General features: G+C 38.5%; 1 protein-coding gene across 6 annotated transcripts in view; it reads left to right on the forward strand.

Moving 5' to 3' along the window:
• The first annotated feature begins 4 nt into the window (after positions 1-4).
• The window catches only part of Rabgap1 (RAB GTPase activating protein 1), a 118,074-nt gene continuing 102,680 nt past the window's right edge, over positions 5-15,398 (forward strand). For 2 of the 6 annotated variants that reach the window (XM_087652776.1, XM_087652780.1), the window contains exon 1: positions 8,315-8,373. Coding sequence is in view for 1 of the 6 variants with exons in the window: in XM_087652779.1 (XP_087508905.1) it covers positions 157-191 (35 nt within the window). In the remaining 5 variants the exon portion in view is untranslated. 6 annotated transcript variants of the gene reach the window in all.

Raw genomic sequence — 15,398 nt, forward strand, 5'->3', positions numbered from 1 at the left:
CCGCATTGTGGGCGGGGCGCGGGGCGAGGTTGGGGAATCCGGCCGCGGAGAGTCGGCTCTGTGAGCTCCGCAGTTGCGGCTCTTCTGTAGCAGGTGGGCCAGAGCTCTGTTCTTCGCGGCTGCAGTCACGAAGGGCTCCCGCCGGCCGTTGTCTGCATGGGCCTGAGCAGCCTGTCTGCGAGCAAGCCGTGGTAAGTCCCTCCCGCCTAGGGATGTGGACTCGCTGCTTGGGAGCCTGGAATGCAGAAAGCTGTTGGGTACCCCCTCCCTTGTGAATATTGGTGTTTCTTAGGAAATCTTCCCTTTGTGTTCCCAAGTCAATCTCTTGCCTTCCTTGTCTTTGGTTACCCTAGCCGTTCACAAATCTGTCGTTAACCTGAATACCTTTCTTGAGCACCAGAGCCAGCCACTTAGACCGATTTCCTGTTGTCGGGTGTTTAGTGTGCCTTTCTGTAACAAGTTCACGCCCAGGCCTACCCAGCTATAGTACTTGGTTGGTGAAAAAATCATACAGGTCCTCTTCCCAATGAGAATTTCTGGAAATCATTCTGAATTCCCTTTGCTTTGCCAATCCACTTGCTTATTGCGTTATATCTTATTTACCGTTTGGTGGCGTTATTATGAGAAACAGAAATAATTATCAGATTTTAATCTTTTACCAAGCTAAGTGGCTTTGTACAATGTTGTATAACCACTATTCCCGCTTTAATTCCTTGTATTCTTTTGTGGATATCCACTTTCCGTATTATCTGTTGAAAAGGTGAACTTTTTGCCCATTGAGTGGACATTTTGGAAATCACTTCACTTTATGAGAGTTTCTTGCTGGGCTGTCTACAGTACTGTGATCTATGTTTATCTTTGTGTTAGTATCATACTATACTGTTTTAATAACCAAACCTAACTTTGCAGGCAGTTTGGTATTTATTGTGAGTCCCCCATCTTTATTCAAGACTGTTTTGGTTCTTCAAGATGTTTTTCCCTTCCATTTGAATTTAGTATCAGGAATTGGACCTAAGGGCTTTTCACTCTATGCAAATACTGTACTACTGAGCTACATCTTAAGCCCTACTTTTGTATTGATTTGAGGATTGACTACCATTTCTTGGGAAACAACTGTTTGAATGGTTTTTTGTTTTTTAATTTTTTTTAATCTGTAAGTTGCTTTGAATAGTATTAAAATTTTTTATGTTTTCCGACCATAAACATAAGATGCCCTTCAGGCCTTTTATATTAATTGTTTTTAGAAATGTCTTCTTAGTTTTCTGCATTCTTGGTCCATTCACACATTTTTATCAGGATCTGCCTCCTTAATGTTCTTTTCATATTGCTTATTGCTAGTGTCTAAAAAATACTTTTTAAAAAAAAACTGCTTTTTTTTGTTTGCATAGCCCTTGCAATTCATTTATTAAATTGGTTAGCCCTCTTGTGGCCTTTTTTGATTTTTTTTATTACACAGTGGAGTAATCTATGCAAAAATCATTTACTTCTTTTCCAACAGGATGTTTTTTTTTCTTGTCTAATAGGGCAAATAGTTTTGATAGTGTTGAACAGGAATAGGAATGGACATCCTTGTTTTAGACTAATGTGAAGAGGAATTTTTTTTTTTGGCTTTAAACCATCGAATATATATGTTTCACTATGAATTTTTCATAAACACCTTTATCGTGTCAAAGAATTTTCTGCCAATTCCTAACGTTCTGCAGCAGGCTGTCTTGAATAAATGCTGTCTCTGCATCAGTTGAGATGATCAGATGCCCCACTCTTTGTACCAATGTATTCCTTAAATTTATTTTGTTGAAACACTTTGCATCCTACATTAGGCTGAATCCTATTTGGTCATGGTAAAATTCTTTTAATATGCTCTTGGATTTAATATGTTTATATTTTGTTAGTTATTTTTATATCTACTCTTCAGTGATACTGATCTATATTTTTATGTAGCTAGAATGCATTTGACTGGTTTTCTGTGTCAGCAGTGCTGGATTTACAGAATGTGTTAAGAAGCATTGATTCCCCAAATTTTTGCAAACTCTTCAGGAAAAAAACCCTGTTCATTCTTTCTTTAAACATTTCATAGAACTCACTGATAAAATTGTATGATATGAGACTTTCCTTGTTGGGAAATTTTGGTTGCGAAGACAGTCTTTACTTGGTATAGGGTTATTGAGATTTTCTCTTTTAGAACCAGTTTAGATTGTTTATTGTTTCAAGAAATGTGTCCGTTGCTTTTTTGCTAATTTTTGATATATAAATATTACAATAGTCTCATTTTTTAAAACTTTTATGTTGATAGTGATATATCCCTAGTTTCATTTCTTCTTATTTGTATATTGTTCTTTTATAGTCTGGCTAAAGGTCTGTCACTTTTGTTGGTCTTTTCCAGAATTTTTGTTGATTTTTTTTTCCCTTGCTCTTTTTAACCTTTTGTTTGTTTGTTTGTTTGTTTCTTTAATTTCCTTTTTTAATTTTTGTGTTAGCTTTGGTTCTTTGTTTTCTTTGTTTTGAGACAGGGTCTCTATTCTAGCTTGGCTGGCTGTCCTAGTACTCACTGTGTAAACCAGATTGGCCTCAAACTTACAGAGATCCACCTCTGCCTCCCAAGTGCTGGGATTAAAGCCATTGACCACCATGCCTAGCTTGCTTGTATGTGAACACACACACACACACACACACACACACACACACACACACACACACAAACACACATACACATTTTTGTAGATCCTTGAAGTGTAAGGTTTAGGTTATTGATCTGAGTGTTTTGTTATTGTTGGTTTCTTTCTTTTATTGTTATTGTTGGTTTCTTTCTTTTATTGTGTTTTTTAATTAGCCAGAGCTCAGCCTTGAATTTGTAATCCTCCTGTTTCTGTCTTTCCAGTGCTGGGATACAAGTATGTCCCTTCTACTCTACCATATCCACCTCTGAAAATGTTTTTTAAAATGTAGACTTAGAACTGAATTTCCCTCTGACGATTGTCATAACAACAGCTCATAAACTTAGCATGTATGCTATACTTATTTCTGAGTAGCTTAATAATTCCCTTTGGCTTTTTTCTCTCACCTATTTTTTTTCTACATGTTTGTGAAGTTTATCTACATGTTTGTGAAGTTTCCTCTTCTTGATTTCTAACTTCATCTTGTTATGTTGAGAGAAGATTCTTTATGTAGACTTAAAATACATTGAGGCTTGTTTTGTTGACTAGCATGTTGCCTCTCTGGGTGACTCATAAGTTCTTAAGAATGTTTATTCTGTGGTTATGGTATGGAATGGTCCGTACATGAATGATAAATATAGTTGGGGTTTTTTTCTTTTTCTTTTCTTCCATATGTCTAGTCTACCCATTGTTGAACATATAATATTGTAATTGTTTGTTTTGAATTCTTATTTTGGAAAGACTTATCTTGGTTTCAGAATTTCCAGTATGTCATGACCACCAGGACGTGACAGACCAGAACAGCCAGAAAATGAGTACTCTTTCTTCTAGATTTTTTTTACTTCTTCCAATGTTGGGGATTGACCCAGGGCCTTGTATATACATGCCCCTTATTGTTTCTTTTGTTCACTGAGGTGTAAGTATAGCCTAGCTACCATTGTTTAACTCTATTTGGACAGAATTTTTAGGAATTTTAAGGGAATGCCATCAGTATTGTTTCCCTTTTTTTCTATTTGGAAACAAAGATTAGGACATTCAAAAGCAACTGCTTGTATGGAAAATAGATATCTACTGTGTATAGTCAGGGAGAATACAGGTTCACAAAAGAGCCTGGGAAAAGTTTTTCCGAAGTTCATCCCAAAGTCCAGCACAGAGAGAATTAATATGTCAACCAATCAACCAAAAAGATTAAAACTAAGCTGGAGAGATGGCACAATCATTTTAAGAGCACTGGCTGCTCTTCCAAAGGACCTGGGTTTAATTACCAGCATCGCAGCTCACAGCCATCTGTAGCTCCAGTTCCAGAGTGTCTTATGCCTTCTAGTCTGTGGGGGCCACTAGGCACACAGGTAGTACACAGACTGTCCTACCTAAAAACTAGTTAAGGGAGACTTTGACTTTCTATAATAACCACATATGATTTAAGTGTCTTAGTTTTTAGTAACTTCAAATATTATAAAGCAGGTTCGGGGTGTGTGTGTGTGTGTGTGTGTGTGTGTGTGTGTGTGAGTGTATGTAATGGCACACACCTTTAATTCCAGGACTTGGGAGACAGAGGCAGGCAGATCTGGCAGCATGGTTTACAGAGTGAGTTCCAGGACAGCCAAGGTTACATAGTGAGACCCTGTCTCTTAAAACGAAACAAAAGAAACAAAAAAGCAGGGCTGGAGAATTTAAGAACACGTGCTGTTCTTCAAGAGGTCTCAGATTCAGGTCCTAGCACATGGCACCTTATACAACTATGTATAACTCCGTGTGCTGGTTTCATGTCAACTTGACACAAGCTAAAGAGACTGGAAAGAAAGAAGCCTCAATTGAGAAAATGCCTCCATAAGATTGTGCTGTAAGGGGCTGGGGAGACCGCTCCCCAGTTGAGCACTGGCTGCTCTTCCAAAGGTCCAGAGTTCAATTCCCAGCAACCACACAATGGCTCACAACCATCTATAATGAGATCTGATGCCCTCTTCTGGCATGCAGGTGTTACATGCAGATAGAACACTCATATACATAAAAATAAAATAAAAAATAATTAAAGAAAAAGAAAAGATTGCTCTGTAAGCAAGTCTGAAGAGTGTTTTCTTAATTAAAGGTTGATATTGGAGGACCTGGCCCACTGTGGGTGGGTTACCACTGAGCTGGGGGTGCTGGGTTCTAAAAAGAAAGCAGGCTAAGCAAGTCATGGGAAACAAGTCAGGAAGCAGCATTCCTTCTGGCCTCTGCATCAGCTCCTACCTCTAGGTTCCTGCCCTGTTTGATTTCCTGTCCTGACTTCCTTCAGTGATGAACTGTGATGTGGAGCAGAAGCTAAATAAACCCTTTCTTCCCCAAGTTGCTTTGGTCATCGTGTTTGTCACAGCAATAGTGACCCTAACTAGGACACTCTAGTTCCAGGGGATCTGATTCCTTCTTCTTGCCTCTGCAAGCACCAGACACACATGTGGTGCATTTAACATTCATGCAAGTAAAACCAAAACTCATAGAAATAAAGATAAATACATCTTTCCTTAGAAATATAAAGAAAACATGAGGACTGTAAGGAAATAGTAACGTATGGCCAATTCCAAAGAAAAAAATAAGTCCACAAATTGCCCAGGAAATATTTAACTAAAAATAATATGGGGTGTTGGTGTTGATCAAACCTAATGACCCATGCAGTTCAGTCACATCTGTCAAAGACTTTAAAACAACTATGTTGTGGTTACTCAAAAAATTGGAGTCATGAATGAAATCAATAAAACAATAATGAACAAAATGAGAATATCATGAAAGAGAAAGAAATTATGAAGAGGAGCCAAAATAAAATTGTGGCTTTGAAAAGTACAGCAATTAAAGTAAAATACTGATTGATGGGATTGGGTAAGTGGTACACTCGTTTGTTCAAGTGCTTGCTGTGCAAGCAGGAGGACCCAAGTTCAGTCCCTAAACAAATAAGCCAAGCCTTGAATGCATGGATTCCCAGTGATGAGGAGGTAGCGTCTGCTGGATCCCTGTAGTTTGATGGCCAGCCAGTGAATCCTCATCAGGGAACACCAGAACAATGAGAGACACTGTTTGCAAAAGCAAGATGCACAATACATGAGTAACAATATGATATCCTCTGTCCTCCACAGCACAACTCACATGTATGTACTCTTATACACATATGTATGCTCCACACACAGAGAAATGGTTGGAGCACTTCTAAGGCATATTTGAGCAAGCAACAGAAAGTTATCAGGAAGCTTGGAAGTTTGCATGGGGTGTATTTTAAAAACCCTAGTTCCTTCTTCCTTATATTTAACTTTTTTGATCCTACACCAGCCCCCAGAGTCTTACTTTACCTCCTGTTTTGCCTACCAGTATCACCAGAGTTTTCTCTTGAAAACCCCAAATATGATATTGTTACTGGCCCTGCAAAAGGCACCTTTCCATCTGTAGATTGGGCTGTATTTCCCTCCTTTTGAGCATTCAGAGAGCTCACTGTTCTGGCTCTTGTTTACCAAAGTACTTTACCTCATAACAGCCCCACATTCTACACATACACTGTACTCATACAATATGAGGTTTCACAAAGCCACCTGCTGGCAAAAGCTAAGCATATGCAACACTCCAAATGAGTGTTCTGTGAATGATGCTACTCGGTGACATTGGTACGTACTGAAATAGACTAAAGCCTATGTTTACATGGTGCCCCTGTCTTGAAACAGCAACAATAAAAAGACTCTACAAGAGCTGAGAATTTAGCCCAGGTGGTAGAGTGCTTGCCTAGTAGGCTAAAACACCCTATGTTAGATACCGCACACCAAGGTCCGAGGTCATCTGCTAAAGTGAATTTGAGGCTAGCTGGGAGTACATAGAAAAAGAAGAGGTAGATCTGTAACAAGCATGGTTACTGAATCATCTCATGCTACACACAATAAGTAATACTGTGTTAAATAATTTGCATTGTATCTAGTATCAGGAAACAAGTCTAGCATAACATCTTCAGTGACATTCATTGAACCTTCTGGTACAGCTTCTAGTTTACAAAAATGTAGGGTTTAGAACACAAACTCGGTGACTTATTGCACACTTTTTGGAGCAAATATTCAAATCCAGGATTTTTTTTACTTTCATTTTTTTTAGTTATCTGAAAAGAGCCATTTATTTTCAAATTGCACATTTTAAAAACACTCAACGGCATAACTAGATGCAATTGATGGTCTAATAATTAAATGTAGTAATCACAAGTAAGGTAAGTGTTATTAATTGAAAAAAGAGATTACCAGACTGGAATGTTATTCCAACATTTGGGAGATGGAGGCAGGAGGATCAAGAGTTTGAGACTAGCCTAAGTTATATGAGGCCCTGTGTCAAAAAAAGACATCAGATTATTTAAACCGATCTTGTCAACTGAAATGTTAACATTGGTAGTGAAATGTGACATTCCTAATTTGTTTCTATTTTTAAATTCTTTCTCCAGACATACTGATTATGTAATAAAGTTTTATTTAAGAAAACTTAACCTACACATGTACTTTGACTATACTTATGAATCAAGAAATACTTGGATGTTGACCATCAAACTAGTAAACATTGTTAGGAGTACATGAGATTATACTTTCTTATATTATTTGTATACTTAAAAATGGGTGCATATAAGGAAAAGGAAATATTACTCTTGTCCCACAGGAGTTTAGGTGTTTTGTGAAGGACAAGTCACAAAGGGAACTGTAACAGGGAAGGTTTTCTTTTTAATTGCTTTCCTGGTTCACGTTGTAAATGACTCACTAGGGAAAGAGTGTACCACGTTCAAATAAAGAACAAGCAGCTTTAGAAGTATAAATTACTAAATCTTGAATGGCAGCAGTGCCTGGCCTAGCAACAAAGATCTGTAATCCTAGCTACTCAGGGAATCAAGACCAGAGGATGAACAGTTCAGGGCTTACCTGCTCTACAAAGTGAGTTCAAGGCAGACAAAAGTAACTCAGTGAGAACCTGTGTCAAAATTAAAAGTAAGTCTGGGGTTTAGCTTTGTGGTAAATGCATGGTGTTAGGTTCAATCCTCAGTAACAACCAAGTAGTATCTTTCAAAAAACTTGCACACCTGTTTTGTTCTCAGCTACATTGTGTGTTCATTCCGAACAGGAACTTTAAATAAACTTCGCTTTATTGCTGTTGCTTTGTATTCGACTTGTAATACTTTTTCAAATAAAATTCTCATCCTCCAGTCACAGACTGAAACAACCTTATTCCTTTCTAGTTTCCTCAGTACCTGAAACCATACAGTGGTATGGAGTCTAAAAGTTTGATTTATAGATCGGATTCGGTCACACCTTCGCAAGTTTGAAGTAAAGCTGAACTGAGAGACATGTTTTTATAAAATAAATTATCACAATCCCTGTTCTGTGCGCCTCAGTAAAGGTTGGAGTAGTTGACTTGGCGTTAAGTGCTGCCTGGCAAACAGGGCTTGCTTCAGAAAGGTGGACACAGACGCTTCCCTGCCCTAAAGCTACGGGTAGGCTACTGTCCTAGTGGTGGCTGAGTACGAGCCCTGCGCGCAAGCGCGGATCCTCCGGCAGGCTCCGAGCCCAGGTGGGGCTGCGGGAAGGAAGCTCCGCCTCGCGGGAGGATGCGGGGCCTATGAAGTGGGGCGGGGGGCGGGCCGGAGGGCGGAAGGAGCCGCTTCACGTGAGCAGTGGGGTGGGCGGCGGGGAGGCCCTGGCGGCGTAACCTCCCGGACGGCGCTTGGCGACAGCAGGTCCGGTACAGTCACGGTTCCCCTCCTCTCATCCTGGTCTCTACTCCGGAGGCCCGGGGCCCTTCCGCCGCCCCGGCTAGAATCCCGCTGCCTTCTCTCCCCGCCGGGCGGGGTCGGGCCGAGGAATGCAGGGGTCTCCCTCGACGGGCCGAGCCCTGAGGGAAGGGGAGCGGAGATTGGGTGTGGGGGAGCGGCCACGGAGGGCGGATGGCGCACGCGCGGGCCCTACTCCGCCACCCCCAACCCCAGGAACCCCTGCCCAAACCGGTTCCCCCTGTCTGGGTGGGTGTCTCCAAGCCTTGCAACTGCTGCTCCCTTATGCGAGATCTCTCCCCTCCCAACAAAGCCAGTTTCTCTTCACTTTTATGTTTTCGTCTTGGACTTGTTTGGAGATCTGCCAGTGTCCTCTGCCTCAGTTTCTCCCGTTGCCCACTGTGTCGGTGTGTATGTGACAGAGATTGCCTTGGGCCTCGGCTGGCTTCCTCGGCTCGCCTAATTTGAAAGACTTACGCTCTTTCAGCGCCGCTCTGCTTTCTCTGACTGGTATTTTCTGCCTCATTCTCTCCACCTGCGTTTAAAGTGTCTCTGGCATCGCATTCTTTCAGTCTAAAAGAAACATCTGCCTGTTCCTGCCTTGATTTTCAGCACCCTTCAGGGTTATGTCTTAAGGCTTTCTCCAGCCTTCCAGGGGTGCGCTGTTCATACCCTGATGGTAGTCAGGTCCATAGTCTTTACTAATACCTACAGTCATGCTCATACCTGTGGTACTCGAAGGAAAAACTTGGAAGCAGGTGTCCTAAACAGACTGTTAAACTCATGACCATGCTTGTATCGCTTCTTTTAAAAACCGTGCTCCAACTTGAATTTGAGACTGGGGGCGGGGCGGGGGAAGTGGTCTGTAGGGCATGGGTCCCCCTACCACAGGAGAAGGATGTCAAAGACAGAATTTTGCAATGTATTCGATATTTTCATTTCGATCAACACCTATATTTACATTCTTGTGAATAGAACGTGATGTAAGTATGTGGGCTTCCAGCTACTTTGTTTATTTAGGCAGAGAAACAATGGACGATAGTGAAATTGTCAAACTGAAAAGTCATTTGGAAAAAAGGCTCTGGTGCCAAAGAAGTGCATGTATAACTTTTAATGTAAGTGAAGGACCTGTTGTCTTAAAAGAGTATATTCATAATACTATAGATTATATTGTATATTGAAGATTTAGCCAAAGCTTAGTTAGGAAATGAGAATGAACAAAGGATAGGATTATTTATGATCTTCCTTAAAGGTCGGAATTTGAATTAAAATTTGAATGATTAATTTCTATGTATATACATTTTAATTTACATGACATGCTCAGCAGCTGAAGTAGGAGGATCATGAGTTCATGGCTGGCTTGGGCTACATAGCAAGACCCTGTCTCAAAGAACAACCACAAAAATAAATAAACAAACAAACAAACTTACATGTTTGATACAAAATATCAGATCAACTTCATGATTAAAGTTACCACATTGCTATGTTGTGGTTTTTTTTTTTTCAGTTTCTTCGTGTGTGTGTGTGTGTGTGTGTGTGTGTGTGTGTGTGTGTGTGTTTGTTTTAGTCAGTATGACTAATGGTGCAATTCTGTGATCTACCACCAAGATACACTAAACTGTACAACCTTGTTTGATTTACTTTTTAAACTCAGTTTTCACTTAACTCATTGGCCTTACTAAGCTAAATCTTTGGGAACTTATCAACTGTGTGAATTTTGGCATGGTATTTTGTTTACAACTTACAAGTGATTAGCAGCAATAGTGTGACTTTAAAAAAAACCATTTATTTATTTATTTATTTATTTATTTATTTATTTATTTATTATGTATACGTCATACAGCTTTCTGCCTGCATGTATGCACCTGCAGGCCAGAAGAAGGAACCAGACGTGATTATAGATGGTTTTGAGCCACCGTGTGGTTGCTGGGAATTGAACTCAGGACCTCTGGAAGAGCAGACAGTGCTCTTAACCTCTGAGCTATCTCTCCAGCCCCTAGTGTGACTCTTAAATATGGGATTCTTCCCTTTTCTCCTTCGTATTGAGAAGTGTATTGTGCACATTATCCACAATGGAGGCATGATTTTCTAAATAAGTGAACTTTTAAAGTCATTTTCTTTAGTAAATTTCCAGCTAGATAAAACCTACTATTAAAGATAATTCCCTAGTAATTGTTATAACAAGTCACTTTTGAGGGATTATTTTGTTTAAATTGGGGCTAATGTTGAGTATTTTCATGAGAACACTCATATCCTAATGTTATGACAGGCTGCCCATCTTTGCAACTTCTCAGGTATATCATTAGATTTTTTTTTTTTAGCAAGTAAATAAATAAATAGACAAGAGTCAATCTTTTTCTGGAATTAAAACATTCATCTTCAGGTCCTTGTTTAACCATGTACCTAAATCATTTTGGTACTTTGTATGTATTGTTTTCTCTTTTTAAACCAATTATTCATAGTTAGATCCTGAGGAAAGAAATTTCAAAAATAAAGAATAGATACCCATGTAAATTTCCAAAAGGAAAATCTTATCTCACCTAAAACTGCTTAGGAATGTTTTCTTGATTTTGTTTTTTTCACAAACTGGTTACATGGCCATCCTCCTCTACTTCTGTCCTCTCCTGGTATTGTTAGTGTTTTTAAAAAATGTAAGCAAATCAATATTAGAATGGGTATTTACACTTAGATTGCAGCCACTGTTGATGACTCTTAAAAGCCTTGTTTCTTGTGCAAAAACTGACCGAATATGGAAGTGAACAGCACATGAACATGTTACTTTATACAGTCTGGCTTGGAGGTTTCCTTTCTCTATCAACATTTACCATAATACTCTGAAGATTCTTCTTCAGAGTAAGAGTTTTGTGAGGCCTAATACTCCCATCCTTTCTTTCAGTAACTAAAGTAAAATCAAACCCCAATTCTGTCTTGTAAGTTCATGATGCTTGCTAAATAGTATTACCTTGACAGTAAAATATCACAGTAGATTTTAATAGTATAGCTATGTTGCCAAATTTAGGGGTTTGTACTTTCCTAAGGACCCAATGCATAATTGTTAAGGATTTCTGGTTAAGAACTTATCAGATCAGTACTTACATCACAAGCCAGTAGTCTCTCTCTAGGTCAGTGTAGCCCTGGTCTTCTGTTGGTTGCTGGAAATACTAAAAGGCATCTCACTGGAAGCTTTTGTTGGACTTTTTATGCTATATTAACTATGAGTTTCTGTGATAAATTTAACATAGTGTTACTCAAAGTTTAACAGTAATTTATTTTTGAGCATTCTCTTCTCATTTCCCATTATCCATTTTGGGAATTACAACCTACAGTGTACAGTCTTGATCTACTTCTAAGGATGAGTCTTGAGTTATGCAGACTGAGAATGGGGTTTTGTTGTTGCTGTTGTTTTTTGACATAGGGTCTCACAGTCACACTATGTAGCTTTTGCTGTGCGGGACCCCAGTATGTAGTCCAGCTGGCCTTGAACTCAAAAGGATCCACCTGCCTCTGCCCCTCAAGAGCTGGACTTGATTAAAAGTGAGCCACTATGGCCAACTCAGCTCTGGGGATGTTAGAAGTATAGTAAGTGCATTAGACTAAATGTTGAGTACATGTACAGTGTATATGGAAATGGCCAGTAATTTTAATATTTTTGTAATGAGCTCAGTTCTTTGAAGGTGTCCTGATTAATGAACTGTTCAATGACACAGGACTTTTTTTTTTTTTAAAGATTTATTTATTTACTTTATGTACAGCATTCTGTCTGCATATGTGACTGCAGGCCAGAAGAGGGCATCAGATCTCATTACAGATGGTTGTGAGCCACCATGTGGTTGCTGGGAATTGAACTCATGACCTCTGGAAGAGCAGTCAGTGCTCTTAACCACTGAGCCATCTCTCCAGCCCGTCACAGGACATTTTTTTGTGTCTAGACCTCTGATTACTTGCAGAAGAAAAATTATTATCTATTGTAGTGAAATACCTATTACATCCTCTGTATATTGAGGTTAAAAAAAAAGGCCGGTTTCTGTCAAATCTTGAAATGCTAATAGTTAATCGGTCCTTTGCTTAACAATATTCTAGTTTTGGTCTTAAGATAAGGTTTTTTTCAGATAGATTTAATACATGAATGGAAGTTAAATATTTGTGAATTTTGTATCTTTTTATACAAATGCCTTTTATAGTAGTGTGAGATGCTAATAAACTCCCTATCATGTCCTTGGTACACATCCCTTTGTCAATATTGACCAGACATTCAAACATTATTGGTCTGCTTTCAACATAGTCCTCTGAAAAAACAAGTTTTACAGAAAAGAGAAACTTTGTTACATTGCTCTTAGGTTTTAGCCTTCTACAGAATGACTTGTTTGCTTGATATTAAGTTCACAGTCAGTAAAGGGAGGTGAATGATCAGACGTTTCAGATCTCTTTAGGTGGATATTCTAAATGTAATAGATTAATTTTCTTAATTATGCATAAGGACGAGTTATGTTGACTAACTAAAAGGGTAAAAAATTTTTTTGAAAGGCCTTGCAGTACTTTAAAGCATTTGTTTTTTTATATTTATACAGTGTTAAATTATGTTATGTAAATTATATTATGCTTCTAAAATCTGTTCAGAAAAAAATGAAAAAATTTGCTAGTAGAGCTTGGAAGAATAAAATGACCTTGACAATAATTCATTAATATTAAGCTAATTTTCCTATTGTTTCTGGCTATTGTGAAATGGCTTTCAAATAGCAATTTAAATATTTAGTTTTAGAGATACTGCTTTGAAGTGGTCTGAAGCCAGCAGCATATTTAGAGTTGTAGAGAGAAGAAAACTTAGTTTTCTGAAGTAGCCATAGGAACATCAGAAGACCATTTTGGCCTTTTATACCTTCAGTATCAGCATTATTGCATTCAGCTAATGAACACAGGTAAAAAATTGTCATATCGAGGTATAGTGGGAGGATTATTAACTGTTACAAGAGAAAGACATGGATATCCCCAAATCTTAGACTTAATTTAATATATGATTAGAGATAAAGCTACTCAATAAATTTGAGATTCACTTTCTCCATTGATTAAAATGGACCTACTTAATATTGTAAAGTACCTGGTGTTTTCTCCTTTCTTAGATAATTCATAAAATAATAGGATTCTGTCCCCTTATTTTACATAGCTAAAATCACAATATTGTGTAAGGTTTTAAGGAAAAAAATCAAAATTTAAGTCTTACTGATTTTTTTTAATCTATTACATTATTACTTTTAGATAAACAAGAAGGCTTGATTACTCATTAGAAAATGAAAATATTGACTTTCTGTAGGCATTATTTTTTTTATATTCATTTTGTAAGGGCATTGTTTAATTGCCCGTCTGGTCCCTATAGAGGACAGAAGAAGGTGTCCAGGGGATGTGAGAGGATATGGCACTGGGATCCCAAACCACATCCTCTGTAAGAACAATAAATACTCTTAGCTGATGAGCCTTCTCTCTAGCCTCTCGATTTGTGAATTTTCAGAATGTTAGCCTTGGTGATATAGATAAATAAATTTATATTTGAGTCTTGTGATTAAGTCTTTAAACAAATCCTTTTTCTTAAAAATAAAAGTGATGCATGTCTTCTACAACATTGACTTTGATGACATTATTGTAATGAAAGAATTCACCTTAAAAAAAAGATAGATATTCTGTAATCCATTGCCTAAGAGGTACAACAGTCATGGACAGAAGAAAGAATGATGGCTGCAAGAGACTAGAGATGAGAGAAATCCTAGATGGTGGCGGTGTGGATGGGCTTAGTGCCACAGAACCTGACACTTAAACATGTCTCAGACGGTGAAGTTGTGGCACATTTATATTTGACTGTGATGGTAGAAAGGATTGCAACTTGTGGAACATTTAGAAAAAAAATTTTTTTTCTCATGAACTTTTAGAATTTTTTAATTTTCTTTTCTAATTTTAATTTCAAGTATACCCGAGATGTCTTTTTGTTTTTAAATTTAAGCTGCAGTTAATGAGGCTTACTTTCACATGATCCTGTTATTTCACTTAACTTCAAAGCAACAGCCCTAAGTTAAGAGTCAGATTTTAAACAAAGTCATACCTATTGTTTAGCCATAGTGGTGGAAAATAGTCTATATTTTTAAAGATGGGGGTGGGGTGCCCTTTTCAGTGGGTAGGCTGTGAGAAATGCATGGGAAAACTGATGCAAGAAAAACAAGTTTAAAACTGACAATGCAGAGAGCAAAGACAAATGTGTGTATTTCCTTGTTACTCTGCTTATTCAGTTTTAGTGTTGGGGACCAAACCCAGAGCCTCACATGTGCCAAGCCTGTGCTCTGCCACTGAGCCCACTGTAGAATAGACCCTTACTGGGGTTTTTGGGTCTGCGTTTTGCATGTGCCTGTGGAAGCTGGAGGTGAACACCGGGGTTTGTCCTCATTGCTTTCTTGCATTCACGTTTTAAGGTAGGTTCTCTTGCTGACCCTGAAGCCCATCAGTTAGTTACCTGGTCAGTGAGCTTCAGTGTTCTCATTGACCCACACCCTGGTGTTGGGGATATGGGCACATGCCACATTGCCTGGCTTCTTTTCTTTAAAATGAGCCAAAAGGATCTGAATTTGGGTCCTCTTGATTGTCATGGCAATTAATGACATTTGCTGCTGACCCATCTACCATTACTTATTTTACTTTAAAAGATAAAAACACTGTGGGAATTGGCCTTATAGCATCTTTGAGTATTGTTTTGTTACTTTGTGTTTTAGTTCCTGAACCGAAAGTAATCTTAACCAGAACTGAATTTTAGAAGAATATAACTGAGAGCAGCACAGAGGACAGGCTGGAATACATAAAGAATGGAAATAGGATCACCAAGGAGTGAGATGCAGCTCAGAAAAGAGCAGAACACCTAGGTGCCTGGCTTAGCACCAAGTTTCATAATTTCTCTGTGAACTAAAGCAAATTGCCCAACCTATCTTAGCTTTGGTCTGTCTTACAAAGTTAATGTC

Source organism: Rattus norvegicus, chromosome 3 (genome assembly GCF_021556685.1).
Source record: "Rattus norvegicus strain SHRSP/BbbUtx chromosome 3, alternate assembly SHRSP_T2T, whole genome shotgun sequence".
In the NCBI taxonomy this organism is placed as follows: domain Eukaryota; kingdom Metazoa; phylum Chordata; class Mammalia; order Rodentia; family Muridae; genus Rattus; species Rattus norvegicus.